Source organism: Parambassis ranga, chromosome 19 (assembly GCF_900634625.1).
Source record: "Parambassis ranga chromosome 19, fParRan2.1, whole genome shotgun sequence".
Taxonomy (NCBI): Eukaryota; Metazoa; Chordata; class Actinopteri; family Ambassidae; genus Parambassis; species Parambassis ranga.
Genome location: NC_041039.1, coordinates 8,572,902 through 8,590,847, shown reverse-complemented (window position 1 = coordinate 8,590,847; position 17,946 = coordinate 8,572,902). Strand labels below are relative to the sequence as shown.

The 17,946-nt window shown below is 39.4% G+C and overlaps 5 protein-coding genes across 8 annotated transcripts; 2 read left to right on the top strand and 3 right to left on the bottom strand.

Annotated features, from left to right (window-relative positions):
• Positions 1-670: 670 nt before the first annotated feature.
• On the bottom strand, positions 671-2,174 carry LOC114452045 (dual specificity protein phosphatase 13-like). 3 transcript variants are annotated; one of them, XM_028431125.1, is made up of 4 exons: positions 1,881-2,174; positions 1,684-1,721; positions 1,504-1,587; positions 671-1,042 (listed from the first exon to the last, which is right to left on the bottom strand). In XM_028431125.1, the coding sequence occupies exons 1-4, from the start codon at positions 2,006-2,008 to the stop codon at positions 831-833; spliced, it is 462 nt and encodes a 153-aa protein (XP_028286926.1). In that variant the 5' UTR covers positions 2,009-2,174; the 3' UTR covers positions 671-830. The 3 variants fall into 3 exon arrangements, with proteins under 3 accessions (XP_028286926.1, XP_028286927.1, XP_028286925.1); XM_028431126.1 differs by having other exon boundaries at positions 1,504-1,584; XM_028431124.1 differs by having other exon boundaries at positions 1,504-1,721; positions 1,881-2,172.
• Positions 2,175-3,031: 857 nt separating this feature from the next.
• LOC114451571 (dual specificity protein phosphatase 13-like) lies at positions 3,032-4,782 on the bottom strand. Its single transcript, XM_028430312.1, has 3 exons — positions 4,247-4,782; positions 3,957-4,174; positions 3,032-3,876 (listed from the first exon to the last, which is right to left on the bottom strand). The coding sequence occupies exons 1-3, from the start codon at positions 4,369-4,371 to the stop codon at positions 3,680-3,682; spliced, it is 540 nt and encodes a 179-aa protein (XP_028286113.1). The 5' UTR covers positions 4,372-4,782; the 3' UTR covers positions 3,032-3,679.
• A 34-nt stretch (positions 4,783-4,816) lies between these two features.
• samd8 (sterile alpha motif domain containing 8) lies at positions 4,817-8,642 on the top strand. The gene is made up of 6 exons (XM_028430307.1): positions 4,817-4,953; positions 5,746-6,319; positions 6,997-7,092; positions 7,190-7,307; positions 7,392-7,542; positions 7,966-8,642. Exons 2-6 carry the CDS (start codon positions 5,763-5,765, stop codon positions 8,268-8,270), a joined length of 1,227 nt encoding a protein of 408 aa, XP_028286108.1. The 5' UTR covers positions 4,817-4,953; positions 5,746-5,762; the 3' UTR covers positions 8,271-8,642.
• A 1,363-nt stretch (positions 8,643-10,005) lies between these two features.
• On the top strand, positions 10,006-13,115 carry LOC114451569 (voltage-dependent anion-selective channel protein 2-like). Its single transcript, XM_028430309.1, has 9 exons — positions 10,006-10,137; positions 10,826-10,897; positions 11,006-11,055; positions 11,163-11,315; positions 11,401-11,453; positions 11,585-11,812; positions 11,911-12,061; positions 12,144-12,201; positions 12,281-13,115. The coding sequence occupies exons 2-9, from the start codon at positions 10,831-10,833 to the stop codon at positions 12,370-12,372; spliced, it is 852 nt and encodes a 283-aa protein (XP_028286110.1). The 5' UTR covers positions 10,006-10,137; positions 10,826-10,830; the 3' UTR covers positions 12,373-13,115.
• Positions 13,104-17,398, bottom strand: LOC114451570 (catechol O-methyltransferase domain-containing protein 1-like). Of its 2 annotated transcripts, none has more exons than XM_028430311.1 (7): positions 17,296-17,398; positions 15,540-15,667; positions 15,304-15,409; positions 14,843-14,961; positions 14,563-14,617; positions 13,500-13,633; positions 13,104-13,416 (listed from the first exon to the last, which is right to left on the bottom strand). In XM_028430311.1, exons 2-7 carry the CDS (start codon positions 15,642-15,644, stop codon positions 13,264-13,266), a joined length of 672 nt encoding a protein of 223 aa, XP_028286112.1. In that variant the 5' UTR covers positions 15,645-15,667; positions 17,296-17,398; the 3' UTR covers positions 13,104-13,263. The 2 variants fall into 2 exon arrangements, with proteins under 2 accessions (XP_028286112.1, XP_028286111.1); XM_028430310.1 differs by lacking the exon at positions 17,296-17,398 and adding an exon at positions 16,878-17,025.
• Between the last annotated feature and the right edge of the window lie 548 nt (positions 17,399-17,946).

Below are 17,946 nucleotides of genomic sequence, written 5' to 3'. Positions count from 1 at the left end.
AAAAAAAAAAAAAAAAAACATTGTACAAAAAAATGAGAGTTAAAGACATGATTCGAGGTATAAACAGACAGTTGTTGTCGTTCATTATTGAACACCACAACCCTTCTAAGCAGTCTGTTTAATCTGTTAAGACATTATTTCTTTCTTTCTAACATCACAGCCTGAAAACAGAGGCTCTGTGCTTTGATTCCACATCAAAGATGAAGTTTGGTCTGAGGGTGGCACCTGAGGAAGGCCAGCTACATCCACACTAAGGCAAACATTTTCAAATGATCTCCTTCCAGGAATTAGAAATAGTATACTAACAGTTCGGAAAATGAAAATAACTTTAATGAGCTTGCCTCCTCCTGTACTTGTAGGTATTGACAACAGGGTCTGTAATAGAAGTCTGTAATGTGTAATTATGTTTGTGTATGGGCTTTTTGTAGAAGACATCAGGTACATTTGTCCCCATTGATTAACTATATGCCGTCTCTGATATCAACCCTCCCTTTGGGAGACTGTCACCATGTTGGCAGCATTACAGTCTGCCTGAACTCCTGGTTAATCCAAATACAGACAAAGAGGTGGAGCATGAGTGCAGCTGAGATAGGCGGGCAGCTGGCAACACCTGTCACTCAAAGTGGTCACACTCAACTTGATTGTGATGAAATGAGAACTTATCAGTAGAGAGGATTTTAAAATGGAGGTCTATGGAGACTGACCTTCTTTTGTTTATTATGCTAGCCTAATGTTTATGCTTTGACCGATCCGGACAGAAAATGCATTCATTATTTGAACCAAAATTCATGACAGCAAGTCTCAGTGTTAAGGCCCCCCCCCCCTCTCGACTACAGAATCTGACATGTTTTCTTTTTTTTTATCAGCTGAAGGTCCAGATCCAGCAGCAAAGCCAGGAAATTCCTGTTGGGGTAGATAGCTCTCTTCTGGATCAATTTCTGCAAAGCCTGCTTGAGCGGGAGGTGATGGTAGATCATGAGGTACGCTAACACCAAGGTCGATGACCGGCTCATTCCCATGATGCAGTGCACCAGAACTTTCCCTGAAGAAAACAGACAAGATGAAGAGGGAGAGAGGGTGGATGTGAAGGAAGGATTAGTGAGAGGCCTCAGTCTTATTAATATCATAAATGACTGCCCGCCTCACGCTGTGGTCTTTCTTTTTTCCTGCTGTGAGCTAAAAATAGTGCCCACAATTCAAGGTCTTTGTTCATTTAAGGTCCTTTTGCAGACCGGGCCCCGACTGTCTCTTTAATCCCAACTCGTCCTCTGCTTGATAGCTTCTTTGAAAGGAGCCATGGTCACATTATAGACTTATATTCTGCAAGGTAAGACTCTCATTATTACCACTGGCTGGAAATACACTTATATTACAAGCTGGGTTACATTGCGGTGACATTGAAAGGACGTGGTTGGGTGATGTAGTGGAATTTTAAAAATGAAAACTGTAGCAATGAATTGTCATTTGTAGTTTATGTGAGGCAGAAGCCTTGAGGAGTCTTACCATCAGATGACTTCAGAGCTTTATGAATGAAATCCGCCGCAGGCTTGAAATAAACATCCAGATCAAAGTACGTCGAGTCATCTGCTGGAATGCCACAATACACAAAGTCGTTGCCATAAAAGCTTTGGTTCCCTATGCTGCCTTGCTTGGAGTGAGCAGCGTTTAAAACATGAGTTATACCTAATTTCTGCAAGACAGCCTTGTTTTGGGCTATTGCCCTATAGCAAGACAAAGAGACAGAAAGAGGTTCAAGAGGCTACGCATCACAGCACAGTGATTTCACGTCAGACTGATACAGTATGTGGAAGCTGAATGGCTTTAGAAAATTTTACAAGTTTCCTTGCAAAGTAAATTTATTGAATGAAATGTATACTTACACATTCCCTATGTATATGTTTGGCCACACTTCATCAACTTGACTGAGGTGTAGAGTGCAAGAGTCCAAAACCTTCTGCAGATCCTTCACAGTCAGATATTCTTTTCTCTTTCTTTTCAAGTCTGACATTTTAAGTCCAAATCCCTGGTCTTGGATCGATTACTGCTCCAACTGTTTGTTTGTATTAAAGCGGTTCCCGTCTTTCTCTCCGGTTTGAGATGATCCGCACGAGCAGGTGTTTATCTGCCGTCACTGGACAGTTACCCAATTTAGTGCTTAACCTAGCGTGTAGTTTTACTTATGCAGGGGGCAGAACAACAAACAGCACAGCCCAGGCTCTGCTTTCCACACTGCTGCGGGACTCTTAATTTAATCAGCCTCAAAGAGTGATGCATCGTTCCATAAAGCAGTGATAATTAGCTGTAATTATGGGCACAATGTTTGAGTGCTTATGCTGGTTGACAAAAAGTTTGAGCATTTATGGAAAAAAGGGATCCAGTAACAGCTTTAAAGTCAGATTTGCTCTTGGCTGCACATGACATTAAACAGCCCTCATACTGCGCAAATGCCTCTTTTAACTCTGCCATTATGTTGCAGGTCAATTTCACCCATTTTAGCTTTTAAATTGAATTAAAGTCTAAATACCTTCTCTTTTATACTGTGAACATCAAACATTAAATATGTCAGCTGTAAAATGTCAGTACTGATGTTACACACAAAATCTGTCAATAAATGTCTGTGGGTCGATTATGACCTGGAGACATTTATTGATTGATTATTTAAAGTGCTGCTTCTGCTTATTGATGCATCTCCGGTGTGTGTGTGTGTGTATAATGAGACTAAAAGCCACCTGATATGTACATAAAGCTTTAAGAATATGATCTATAACTGCTGGTGAAATTGTTAAAATGTAGTTTGACATCTGTGTGTGTTTGTGTGTGTGTGTGCAAAGCTGTTAAACAGCTTTTCTCCAATAGAGACACAATAAGAGTGAACTCCACACGATTCACCCTGGCAGAAAGAACGAGCTTTTGTTGGTAAGCACCTGTGATGTAGAGAGTTTTCGGAGTTTGTGATTAAAGGTTTCTCAGAAGGATTGGCATGTTTATTACTCTCAAACACCTGTGTACTCCTTGAAATCCTTGGCTGACTAGGTTCAGATGTGGATGGACAAGGCTGACTCTTTCAAAAGGCAATAAAACCAGCACCACCTGTGGAAACACCAGCAGCTCTGTGAGGATGCTAAGATTATCATGCTAACAAGCTTGCAACAAATGATGGGAATCATAATGAGGAAACACCGTCTGTTGTTACCAAACGAGTGCCATCAACCTTGCTAGTCGGCCCAATGAAGACCCTGCTTGTGAGGTGTTTACTGACCATCAAGATACATAACATCTCATTTTATAAAGAGCTGTTAGCCTACTTAAAAATATGAACAGCAATATGTAACACACCTTTGCTACCAGTCAAACAGAAGTCCTGCAGGGTTTCAAAGTGAAAGTAAACACTTTGCAGATTAATTTGACCTACAGTACAAAACAGTTTAAAAAGCAATATCGCCTCATATTCCTTCTTAAAAGAGTTGATTACACTGATCTCCTTTCTAAGATGAGGATCAATAAGTTGTGAACAGGCAGCATGATTCACATTCACAAACACAGCTCCAGACTCAGGGGAAATACTTTGGATTCAATACAATTTCTCAGATAAACTGACTCAAGTCCAAGCCTGGTATTTCCTTCCTGTGGCAGAAACTAAATCTTGTCATTTGTCTGGAGAAAGGGTTTTGTTAGAAAGCTATTCATTTCTCTTGTGTAGTTTCATGTCCAGAGCACGAAGCTGTTTCAGGAATCCTCTGTTTGGGAATATCCACCTGCGCTCTTTGACCTTATTGATCGCCTCCAGGAGGGTGTAATGGTGGCGTATCATTAGGTAAGCCAGAACAAGGCAAGCGGACCTGCTCACTCCAACTGCACAGTGGACTAAAACCCGAGCTGGAGAAGAAGAATAACAATGAATATGGGATTTTATTCTGGGTATGTTGAGTAATTCTCAAAGAGGGACATTTATTTACCACCAGACGTGTCAAGTGCTTTCTGAATATATTCAGCAGAGGGAAAGAAATAGCAAGAGAGGTCAAAAGTTGGTGAGTCATCTGCAGGAACTCCATAGTAATCTACAGTGGATCCATAAAAGTCATGACTGCCCAGACAGTGCATCCTCCCATGAGCAGCATTCACAACATGAGTGATTCCCAGCTTCCACACACTGTAGCGATCATTGGCCACCGACCTGTGACCAGGAGACAGTCATTATAATAGGAAACACATTAGAAGAAATCTAACGCCAGTGTCAAAGACTTACATATCCCCAATGAACAGGTTAGGCCAAACTTCATCCACAGGATTACCAAACCTTTTGCCGCCATATAAAACCTTCTCCAGCTCTTTTACAGAGGGGGTCCCACACTTTTCTTCTGGATTGTTCATCGTTAACCATGTGTATGTTTTTCTTCTACTTACAAAATCCTACTCTAAAACTATCCATTTGTATCATTTCTTCTCTATTTTCAAACTTAGTTGAGACTTTAGTACAGCCATGTTGGTACTGACATGGACAGGTGCTACTGGTCTAAAAATAAAACTCTGACCTACATTCCCAATGCTGGTCAACTTTGCACCTCTAAATCTTCATCATGCACATCGTATGTACTGTTTTTTTCTTCTTCTCTAATTTAGGACATTTAACTGCACAAAAAAGGAATTGCTTTTTTCCATAAGAATTTAAATAGGCAAAGGCAAAGAGGCTGCAGTGCCACATTTCCACCAGTAGGTGTCACTATTCGTCAGCAATAGCTAAATCCCATTTTGACATGCGCTGCTATTCTGGACATTACCGCCCTGTGTTGTTAACATTAATGCTAGCCAGCTCAAAGCCTGAGCGAAATGATTTCCAACAAGCCCTTGTTATTGCAGCAAACGATAATACGTTTTCTACTGATTCTCGTACGATGCCACATAGTTAGTTGAATAAATAAGCTCCGTGTTGTCTTCTGTTTCATTCCAGACCGGGTGAGTGAGCGTAAAACGCAACCATTTATCAAGCTAGCGGATGCTAGCTAGGAACTAGCCTACTAGGCAGAGCGCGTTGTTGTGGTAAGAGGAGGGTGGAATAGGAGGAGGATGGTGCCGTGTGGTGTATTAGCATTTATTATCACCAGATTAGCCTACAATATGCTCAAAGACGTGGATTTAGCAGCGTTTGATCGCAGCGTATTTGTTAGCCAGTCATAGCATTTGCATAGTTTATCGTGGACAAGTAAATACTGTAATCGCGTATTAGCTAGCTGTTCTGTAAATCACAAAACCACAATGCCTTCATATTATTCCACAGTGATAATTGGCAATTTTGACATTTTATAGATACTAAGTAATACTGTAAAAAGAGGTTCGAGGGTGCCACTGACAGAGAAGTGAAGCTTAAACAATAGGATAATCTTGGATAATATTTTTCATAATAACCAACCAATCTGCTCCTTCACCTATATTTTAAGGTGTGGTTTACACTGTGCAAACTTGCGTTAGGAAATTCTTGCCTCATACAATTGCTCAAGTTGTGAAGGCTCAACTTTTCTGACTGTAACTCAGGAATCGTCCTTAACTTGTTTGTCACTTGAATTTATTTTCTGTCTATGTTGCAGTCTTGCACAACTCGTGTGGAATTAGTATTGCTGATACAGGAAAAAAATAAGCAAGCGTAATACTTCTTCTTAAGATTACTGAGATTGTTTGTGAGGAAGTCAATAAGGAACTGATATCGCAAGTATAGGAGTGCTCAGTTAATGCTAATGTTCCTCTCTCCAGTCTTCAGTTAGGAGAAAATGACTCAGCTGAGTATCCGCCGCTGGACACCTAAACATGTTGCTAAGTGGCTGAAGGAAGAGGGATTCTGTGACTATGTGGACCTGCTGTGTAGCAAGCACAGGCTGGATGGCACCAGTCTGCTCTCCCTCAGCGAGTATGACCTCCGCTCGCCACCTCTGGAGCTCAAGGTGCTGGGGGATATCAAGCGCCTGATGGTATCTATACGTAAACTTCAGAAACAGAACATTGACGTGTTGGAGGAACTGGGTCTTCCCTTTGATGGCCACTCCCCAACAGGTTCAGGAGGCAGCTTGGATTGGCTGTGTAATGGGGACCCCAGCAGAGACTGCGACAGCACTGACACAGCACCGGTGGGAGAGGAGTACCATCAATACACTAATGGAAAATACAAGCAACAGATGAGACGCCTTGATCCAGAGTACTGGAAGACAGTGCTTAGCTCTGTTTATGTAGTGTTTGTGTTTGGGTTCACATCCTTTGTTATGGTCATAGTGCATGAGAGAGTGCCAGACATGCGCACATACCCTCCACTGCCAGATATCTTCCTTGACAGGTGGGTGTGACTGCATACACATAACCTTTTTATGCCACAAAACAACAACAAAAACATTAATCAGCTGTGAAATGCCACAGATATTTCTACCAACTGTCAGAGTATCTCACCAGATGGTGGACAATATAACTGTCCTACTTCCTGGTAGCATGTTTCTATTATTGTCCTCACATACTCTGATTGGCTAGCTGTGCTTCAAAGAAATTTGTGAGAGTTTTTAAAGTGACTACTTTAAGTCTACTTTGAAGTGAGACCCGTTGTTCATGACCAGCTTTGAGCTTTTCATGGAATGTCTTAGCTTTATTGGAAGAAATGATTTCAGGGAAATGCCATTGTGTATTTGGAGAAATGAAAACATGCTGAGGCAAGTTATTTAGGCTAGTTACAAATCTTAGAGAATTTTACTCAGTCTAGGTTAGTGTTTATAGCTCAAGGAAGTTCTATTTTGCAATTTAAATGCAGTCATGTAAATGGAACTTTTGGAGATAAAAATGCAAACCGTGGAAATAAACAGCTGACAGGAGAGAGGAGAGGAAATGTGACGCAACATGCGTGATGGCACTGTTGTAGTTGTGGTTAACGGTCAATGCCAGGTGGATTTCAGAATTGCAGAGCTTGTTAGTCCTAAGAAATGACATTTAATGTTAATTTATCATGCTTCCTTTCCTTTCCAACAGTGTGCCTAGGATACCATGGGCCTTTGCCATGGCTGAGGCATGTGGAGTGATCCTCTGTAACATCTGGCTGCTTGTACTCCTGCTGCATAAACACAGGTGAAGTCCTGACAGTCTTTTGCATCAGTGTGTGTCATTGTAACCTTAGATGTGGCACAATGTCAGACTAAAGTTAACTGCCTCTTGTGACTTGTAGGTCCATCCTTTTGCGGCGCATGTGCAGCCTAATGGGGACAGTGTTCTTGCTGCGCTGCATCACCATGTTTGTCACCTCCCTGTCTGTGCCAGGACAGCACCTGCAGTGCTCAGGAAAGGTAACACAAGATGATTGTTTCACAGTGAAGCGGTGTACCTCCTTGAAAGATAACAGCATCAGGAGTTTTTTCCTCTTCCTTTAGATGTATGGTGACATGTGGGCCAAACTACAGCGAGCCGTAGCCATCTGGAGTGGGTTTGGGATGACCCTGACGGGAGTACATACGTGTGGTGACTACATGTTCAGCGGCCACACTGTGGTGCTTACTTTGCTCAATTTCTTCGTCACAGAGTGTGAGTAGCTTTATCTGACACAGTGAGGCACACATGGCAGGGAACAAACATATCTGCAATCTCCTATTATTATAATATAGTTTCAGTTACCGTATATTTTATTTGAGACCTCAAACCCCTTAAACATACACAAATGTGAGGTATAAGCCTTCTGATTACATTTAAAATGTTGCAATGGCTTCTAGGCTTTGTCTATATTAACACTCTGAGAAGAATTACAATTATTAAATCTATAACATAAAGTCAAGAGTTTAAAGTGGAGAGAAACAGCTAAACATTATTTGGAAGGACTGTCACTCTGTTGCCATCCAGTGTCCTTCATGGGTACTGCAAGTACAATTTTAGAAGGGGTTTTTTTTCTTGATAAAACAATCCAGTGTAATATAAACCAAAATAACAATTCACTCCTTCTTTCCCTCACAGACACTCCTCGAGGCTGGAACTTCATCCACACCCTGTCCTGGGTCCTCAACCTCTTTGGCATCTTCTTCATCCTGGCTGCACATGAACACTACTCTATTGATGTGTTCATTGCCTTCTACATAACTACCAGACTCTTCCTTTACTACCACACTCTAGCCAACACAAGGGCCTATCAGCAGAGTCGACGAGCTCGCATCTGGTTCCCCATGTTCTCCTTCTTTGAGTGCAATGTCAATGGGCCTGTTCCAAACGAGTACTGCTGGCCCTTTGCTAGACCTGCAATGATGAGGAGGCTTATTGGATAAAGAGCCACAGCAGCAGTACTGTCAGTCTGTGCTGTGCGTGTCTGCTTTGTCAAGTTGCCAACTGCAGCAGTGTGTGACATTCTCAACAACTGATGTGATCCTGTCAGTACAACAACAGTTTGATGGGGTACACAGAGCCATACCTTCTTATATTCTGGGACTTCTAACCTCCTACTGCCTGTCACCATTGTTCGGCAGATCAGCCCACAGAGTTTCTTTAAAGCTTCGGCATCATGTTGTGTTTGATTGTCACACTCACTGGTTGCTTATTTTTATTTTTTTAAGGGATATTTATGTAGCATGAACTGCATTTGTTCTCTGTACATCTCAACTTAAAATAGCACATGATAACAGGAAGCCTCATTTAAATAAGTGCAGTGCTGCTACAGTTAGGTCTTAATTTTCTGTTCAATTAGAATACCTGATCATTTGGAGGTTTTGTAAGTAAGTTTTGTCTTACTTGCCACTTTGTAATTTATCAAAACACTACTCTATGGACCACTGTTAAAGCAATACATATGTCGTTCTACATTACATTAGCAAATTTCTTATTATGTTAAGTCTATTGCATTCCTTGAGAGACATATTTGTCTCATTAGAAGGTGCATTGTTTGTGTTGTAGGAGAAACATAAAAAAATGTAATTATCAGCCAAACGTGGATGGAAAGAGTTTTTCAGATGTCTTAAATATAATTCCATTTGCCAATTACCTTGAGTATTCTTCACTGTAGAAACATCCCATATCTTTCATGTTTACTGTGTAGTAGATAATGCTCTTTTTAAGGATAACCGTACAGTGTAAATTACCTAAGACCAAGTACTATGACCCATGACATGAATCTGTAGTAAACAGACCCCTTAAATTTGTATGTATTTGTTTATATTATTTATTTCATTTTATAAATGTCAATAGGTATTTTTATATTCCATATACAAAGTTACAGCAACATGCACATGGAGAAATATGTTTACAGTTGCTTTGAACTGTGTATTTGTTTTGAAACACAATGTGCTATTTAAGTGTGAGGTTCATTTTAGATTGCCCTTGACATTTCATTGGAGTGACTTCTTGCCACTGTGGTAAGAGCCTGGCCATTGCAGTGTGGTTATTCTAAGTGGTGTTGGCAGTCTGAACATGTTCTTCCATTGTGGATGAAGGACTGCTATGTTTATATACTACTGCAAAAGCCATGGTATTTGTATTTTAATCATGTCTCCATCATTTTCATCATTAAAGAGATGAAAGGAAATTGTTTTCTTGTTGTTTTTCAAATCTAGTCTTATTATAGAAAAAACATTTTAGAAGATATTTTTATGTGAATTTTAGCGAGTTACAAGGCACAGGTGAGGAGAGACTTGATGTAATATTGCTTCATTTAAAGGCAGGAGTCTTCATATTTTTGATTGATTAGTTTTTATGTAGTTTTCTCAGTAGGGGTGTGTTAAATACAGGTATATAATATAAATTTAATACGTGTGATACACCTTTTTCTTCAAATAATATACGTCTTACTAGCGAAATGGTTGCCATGGTGATGTAGAGGTGCCTACACACTTGCCTTTCTGCAAAACATTGCCATACAGGTGTTCTTCCTTGCAAATGACATCAATCGTGTCTCCTGTAGTTATATCATAGAACAAATGCTGAAATTATTTGTTGGTAAATGACAACGTTTAAATTACGGTCCGATTTTAGTCAGGCAAAAAAGTACAACACCTAAATCTTTGGGGTCCTGCGGCGTCGAGGTCAGGAGGGTGTTTGTTGCGGTGTCTCCTCCATATCGTCCTACACCGGGTTTTCTCGCTGGTTTTGCGGATTCCTTAGCTGACAGGTTGACAGCAACATAATCAACAACAGTAATTCTCGGTAAGTAATAGGCCGTATAAGTACTTAGATTGTTAATGCTGCGGTTGTTGAAATTTACGCAAGAAGGGTATCAGACACCACATTTGCTAGCTAGAAAGCGCCCTCTGCCTGAACAAATTCAGCTAATATATAGTGACAGGTTACAGCAACACTGTGCTATTTTTTGTCACGGGGAAGTATAAGCCCATGTAAATGGGCATTTAAATGTCAAAAGTATGCCCCTTTATTTACTTTTCATTTGCTATCTTCAAACTAAAATTAATTTGCAAAGTGTTTCAGCCTGCAGCTGAGTGGCTGACAGTACAGATATTTTACTCTCTGGTGACAACATTACTACTATTAAAAGAATTGAGTTTGGAATTTCTACAGATTGCATAATAAAAAATAATTGTAAACAAGATGTAGCCAAGATTTCAGAAATACCTTTTCTCTCTCTTTGTTTTTTAAATTGAGTTGTTACTTTTGGAATAAACTGCCATTTACTGCTTATTTATGGACATAATGTGGCATTGGTATAGCTACCAAGTTGTAATCCTAAATAACAAAACGTCTGAGGCAAAGACTTTGTCTGAGGGTCTGAAATTAAGTTTTACAAGTTTATTGATTAGAAAACAAATTTCTTTTCACCCAAGCTGTTTTAATCCATATCATCATTTGCACTCTTTACATATTAAATTGTTTGTCATAGGCAAAATGGCAGTCCCTCCAGCATACGCAGACCTGGGAAAATCAGCAAAGGACATCTTTAATAAGGGATATGGTAAGCAGAAGTTTTTATATATATATAGATTTTTTTTAAATATGTGTCTGCTGGAAATGCATATTCTAAATCCATAAAGTATTGTCACGCTGTTGCCATCTTTTGCAGGTTTTGGGATGGTTAAGCTTGATGTGAAGACACAGTCTTCAAGTGGAGTGGTGAGTTTTATTTTTTTTTAGTACTGTAAACAATCTGAGCTGTTTTTTATTTTTACTGAACAGTATTGTCTTCAGGTAGAATTCATTTCTTCCTATTTTTACTACAGGAGTTTAAAACATCAGGCTCCTCCAACACTGACACTAGCAAGGTCACTGGAGCTCTGGAAACCAAGTACAAATGGGCTGAGTATGGACTGACGTTCACAGAGAAGTGGACCACAGAAAATACACTCGGAACAGAAGTCTGTGTCGAGGATCAGGTAAATTGAAAACCTGCTAAATTAACTCTGCTCTACTAACGAAACTGTTCTAAATTGAGATTGGGATGACATTCTTGATTTTCAGATTACCAAAGGGTTGAAACTTACTTTTGACACTACATTTTCACCAAACACTGGGTAAGTCTTTTGTTAGTTGTGAATTCATATTTTAAAACCAGAATAATAATATAAAGGAAAATATACACAGTTAAATATGACATAAAGAGTTCTTGTATTGGAATTCTCATTTTCTGTCTTTAATTTCACAGCAAGAAGAGTGGCAAGGTCAAGGCAGCTTATAAAAGGGAATATGTTAACGTGGGTGTTGATGTAGATTTAGATTTTGCTGGTCCTACCATCCATGGAGCAGGAGTGGCTGGTTATGAGGGATGGCTGGCAGGCTATCAGATGACCTTTGACTCAGCCAAATCCAAGATGACCCAGAGCAACTTTGCAGTTGGTTACAAGACTGGAGACTTCCAGCTCCACACCAATGTGTATGCTGTGTTCAAATTAACAAATAATTTAATTCAGCAGACCGACTACCTTTCTGAAGAAATCATATGTCCTATTGTGTGGATGTTTTTTGTTCTAGGAATGATGGTGCAGAGTTTGGTGGATCTATTTATCAGAAGGTGAATGACAATCTGGAAACTGCTGTGAATCTTGCTTGGACAGCAGGCAGCAATGGCACTCGATTTGGAATTGCTGCTAAGTACCAGTTAGACTCCAGTGCCTCCATTTCAGTGAGTGCAAACTTACTATACTTACTATACTAATCTTACTATACATAAAAAATAATGAAATGATTAAATACTTTGTGTCCAGGCTAAGGTGAATAATGCTAGCTTGGTAGGAATTGGATACACCCAGACTCTTCGACCTGGTAAGAACAGTCTCTTTAATAATTTACAATTCAACAATTTTGTAGACCTCCTTTCATTAACTTTAAAACCATATTTCAGGTATGAAGCTCATTCTGTCTGCACTAGTGGATGGGAAGAACATCAATGCTGGTGGTCACAAACTGGGTCTAGGCCTGGAACTGGAAGCGTGAGGATCTTTTCATAAAAAGAGGAAGAATATCGTTGATGTGAGCGATCCCGTGTGGTCAGCAACAGATATTATCATGATGAAGCCAAAACAAAGTAAAATCCTAATTCACAGGCACTGATAATGAGATGGAAACCTTTTCACCAACCTCCCTTCATTGTTACGATAACGTAGTCCCGCTTCAGTCACATGTATTTATTAATCAGTTCTGCCAATGTATTCTCCAAAATGACAGAAAAGCCCTCCACTTCTGATGAAAGTCGGCAACTTTAGTTTGACAATCCAGGAGTGGTTCCAGAGTTTGTTTTGATGGAGTGTGGGAATGTAGACTGTAAGCTAAGCTGTTATTTTGCACAGTAGGAAATACCTTTATTTAAGCTCCTTCTCCTATTTGTTTTATTTGCACATTTTATTTGTATTTGGGTAGTGTTGTACTGCCTGTTGGAATTATCAATCCAACACACTATGCTATCAGGATTGAAGCCAATCTCTTGGCTGCTATTCACTTTATTTTCCTAGAGTGGCTTATTAGTGCTGTGTGATGAGTTTTAGACCTCTGCTACCTTTAAAACCTGCTTCTAAGTTTTAAGATTATGCTAAATGAATTTTTATTTTTCCTCATTGTGACTTGAGTGAAAGCCTGAGTGAATCATCCACCTCTCTTCCTATTTGAGGACTGTGACACTAATCAGGGAGCAGTTTGTGTGTCCATGTGTGTCGACCTTTACAATAAAGTCCTGAAATCAACCTTTATTATCTTTGTGACAATACAGAGGCAGCATGACTTGAATTAGGTCAGTTGTAGTAAAGTAATCAATACAAAATTTATCACACAGATTTGAGTAACTATCACATATCCCCAGTAATAGCCTTACCAAGTGTATAAATCATTGTCCTACAGTTTCACTGCCAGTGTGAGCCCGTCTCCCACTGTCAGCATGCTCAGTGTTATTCTAGCGTCTCTGTGCAGCTTCTTGTTCAACTTGTCAATTGCCACAGTATCCGCATCATCTGGAGCAGGACTTACCACCTTCCCACCCCACAGTACCTGGAAAAAAAACACATTTACAGAATTAGCTGCTCAAAGTGGCTTGTTGAAAGAACTGTAATGTTTTCAGGTACAGCACTTACATTGTCTATGGCAATGATGCCTCCTTTTCTCAGCAGCTGTAGAGATTTTTCATAATAACCATCATAGTTAACTTTGTCTGCATCGATGAAGACAAAGTCAAAAGTTTCTGCCTGGCCTGAAGACAGGAGTTCATCTACAGGAAAAAAGAAAAGGTTGCTTTTAACATCCTGATGCATAACAAAGTAAACAAAACCACCACTATAACAAAAAGTTAGGTAGGTTATTTTACACATTTAAGAACTATTGCTAATAATTTTGTTCATTTTAGTTTTTTTACGTCAGATAAAAAGCCACGTGACGCACGTAACGTAACAACGTCCCTACCTTATGGTCATTGTAGCGCGTGATCTAACTAATAAGAAACACGAAGAGCTACGCTAAAATGCTAAAAAATAGTTTGTCTTTCCCTTTTTGTTTTTCCATTTTATTTTGAAGCAACTGTTTTTACAATGAAGGACAAAGAGAAGATTCCTGGTAGGTAACTAAACTCACATCATGTGACCGTTAAGTTTACGTACAGGTGTGCTATTTACGGGTCAAACTTGGTGCTGTCATTTAGCATTTGACTAGCTTAGCTGCCTGCTAACGTGAAGCATTTTCGCTGGTTTACTGCATTGGTTGTCATTCATTACACCTGATACAACAGTCAGCTATTTTTCGTGTACCTGGAGGGAACGATGGCAGCTCAGTGAACTAATTGAGCCAGGAAACAGTCGCTTGTTAGTGGCACTAGCGTCTAGCGTTCGTGTGGATGGTACAATAACAGGTTCTACCGTAAACACAGTAGGTGAATACACAGTTATAAATAGATATTTTGTAAGTACTATAATAGCATTTAAATGACTTAAAGTAAAAAAATTACATCATTTTAAATTCAACATGCTACATTTAAACTTACGGTAGTAAGTTGCTTGATAAATTCACACCTGGTCATAATTGATTTATCTGTACTTACACTGAGCCCATATGACCTCAGACCTTTACAAAACAACGACTTCTCTAACATTTTCTTCAGAAAACTATACAATCTACAACAGTATATTTAAAAATATGTTACAATACCTAGTGTTTTTAGTGCTGGTTGAATGCGTAGATCGATTTTATGCTCGGCTCCTGCCTGTAAACGAAGGGATACAAGCATATGTTCACAAGTGAATTTGTTCCAGCAGCTATTGAACTGGCCTCAATATAACACAGAAACAGTTGTGAGAAGCTGACATTATTCTATTATGCTTTTTAAATTACTAAAATAATAAGTGTAAAATAATCACCTGCACTGATCTGCACTTCATAATACTACATTACACACACAATATAGTGTTTTATACTTAATAAAATGTACCTCTTTCCAGAAGGGTTTTCCAATGTTAGTGTAGTCTTCACTGATATCACATGCTACCACAACTCCATCATCAGGCAGGGCCAGTGCTATGTTCAGTGTGTTGTAGCCTGTGTATACTCCTGTAAAAGCAACGAGAAGGCATTAAAATCAGTGCTGTTTAATCACAGTAACTTTATGCTTTTGCGTGTGGCACACTGTCTGCTTTCTGCAGCAGAAATCTGATATCTATAATATTATGTATGTGAAAAGCTTTCTTTCTGTAATTGCCGTTGTACGGCATTAGAGCAGTATACTTATGTACTGCAGAAATTACTCCTTGTCCCTGTATCTTTGACCCACTTTCTAAGCTACATTTGTTCTAGAGAAAGCCGATTTTGTATCTGTATCATATACATGCAGCCAGGTTTATAATCAGCTTTTTATAAGAGAGAGAGCGAGAGACCTGAGTTGACAGCCCTTACCGATCTCTAGTGCCTTCTTGGCTTGTATGAGTTTTGCCAAATTGGCCATGAACTGTGACTGCTCACAGGCAACCATCATGATGTTCCAGGAGTCTTCCATTGTTCTCTGAAATCACAGAACAGTACCCAGGCACATAAATGTCATATATTATATAGATTATATCTTGTGACATAAAGTGATTCATATTTGCCAGAGCCCATGCACTACTCCAGATACTAATGCCTACATTACTTACTTGTCTGAGTTTTTTAAGGACCGGATGCTCCCTCATGGAGTGATTGAGGACATACTGTAGCAGCGGGTTGTCTTTCCCGCCACTGTGACTTTTGGAGATGCTCATGATTCTGTAAGGTTTCTTTTTTCCTGAGGGACAACATGAAACAATTATCAGGCTCTTAAGAGCACAATGATTTCAAGGGACATGCATGCTTATCAGAATATTCAGGAAATTGAAGCCTGGTGCAGTTAATGTATGGTAACTTTATTTGATTTAGATGAAATCAAACTGAAAATGGGAAATGGAATTATTTCTACAGCAGAAACAAACAATAAAGAATAGCTTGACATTTTTAGGCTGACATATTTGTGTGACATCTGGCTGTGGTCACTACTACTGTTTCTATATATCACATGAGGAATATCCTCTGTACTGCAGAGGATATTTAGTTTAGTAACCACTCTTACGGGGTCAGCAGAGTGCTATATGGATGACATATGTTTGTGGGGAAACCCAGAGATTAACATCATCCTTGTTCTCTTGACAACTGCAAGACTAAATGGTCAACACCACCAGGTAGTGCTCTTACAGTTTCTCACACACCAGACCCCTTATCAAAGAATTGGATGGCAAAGAGGAGCTGCACTTGTTTGAGTTTCTAGAAAACATTCTATTTACATTGCATTCCTAACATCTGACTCTCACTAGGAAGTTTTGTCCCCTGGCCATTATTCTACTTATATAAGCCATTAGCAGATCAGTATTGACAGAAAGTCAAGACAGTCAAAGCAACCTGAAAAAAATAGACTGATTTGAGTTTTGAATTCTTAACATCTTCCAGTCTAAACTACTCTTCTAAACTACCTGTAGACAGACTTATTAATAATATATTAAGACTTATTTAATAGTAATTCCTGTAATGTTTAAACTAAGGCTATAATGAATGAGAAAAGGACTTTATACTGGGCGGCTTATACAGGGAGTCAGTTGGTACAAACTTGAATGTGCACTTGTTAAATACAACTTTTAACAAATCCATGCATGAATACTGGATTTTTTTTCTGCCCACGTGATACCCACGTGATGCACTCGACCTTTTTTCTATACCAAGTGTTTGACGTAATCTTCAGTGAAGAATTCAGGTCACTGAATGTTTCCTTAATAAAGCCCATTCAGTGGCACTTATCCATAACCACCCAAGCATTAATCACTCGCATTGTTACATATTATTTAACAGCATAATCTAAAACGTAACAGTAAAAACAACCTCCACACACAGCAGGTGTCGGTTACCTCAGTGCATTAGTGAGCTTATAAAGCTCAAATTAGACACATTTGTAATTTTGAATGTCTTACCAAAGAAATAGCCTGCGACAAAAACAACCCCGAGTGTGATGGTACCGATCAATGCCTCTTTAGAAACGTTACGAAATGACATGTCTTTAAAGACTACTACAGTATCACACGCTGAATCTGATAGCAGCTCAATCTCTTCCGTGTTGATGGAGCGCGTTACCGTAATACTGCGAGTGGATGCGGCGCTCCAGAAAGACAAAGGCGAACAGACTGCATCTACATCGCCATGCAAAGAGTTTACTGCCATGCAACCTTGTTTTTATAAGTCATGCTACGAGGAAAACGGTCAGACACAAAGGCACGTTGATAAATCCAAAGAACCAACGCCATGTCTCCTTATTAAAAATATCATTCAGTGCTCATTGATCAAATTAAAGCTACGTTATGCTGCAAAGCGATACAATAAAAACCAACTCACCACGAAGTTAGGGCCCGAGAGATCGCAGATAATGAATTCCTGCTCAAACGAGCCTTAAAAAACGGTCAGTCAGGCGTACACACCAAGGGTCATATGATCTGCTGCAGCGCGTATGATAGGGCTGTAATACAAACGCCCATTGTCACAAGTACAGCTGCGTGCAAGCCTGTGTGCTTTTCCTGTGGAGATGTCATGAGGAATTACAAAGACAGGCGTGTTTTCATTAATCGCTCGAATATAACACAAGGAAATATTAGGAACAAGCCTACATGCATAGAGGTTTTCAAATCCGATCCGAAGTCCTGTTACATTATTTTGTATTTAAACAGTAAGAGTAGTATTGATTGATCGATGATGCATTGTAGTCACGATAAATAAAGAAACATACTACATAGTTCAGAGTCGAGAACAGTTGACATCCAGAGCCACTAATAGATTTTTAGTTCATCAAACTTAATTAAAGAAAGAAATTATATGAACTATTGAGAGATTTGACCTTAATTCTTACCTTAATTTCTTTATTAGAGGTAAAATTGTTTAATTTTGCGTTTCACCGACTGTAATGTCTACCATATATGACCACTGACAAGTGATGTGAACAATACTGATTTTGTGGTTACCATGGCACCTGTCACTGGCTGGAAAATTCAA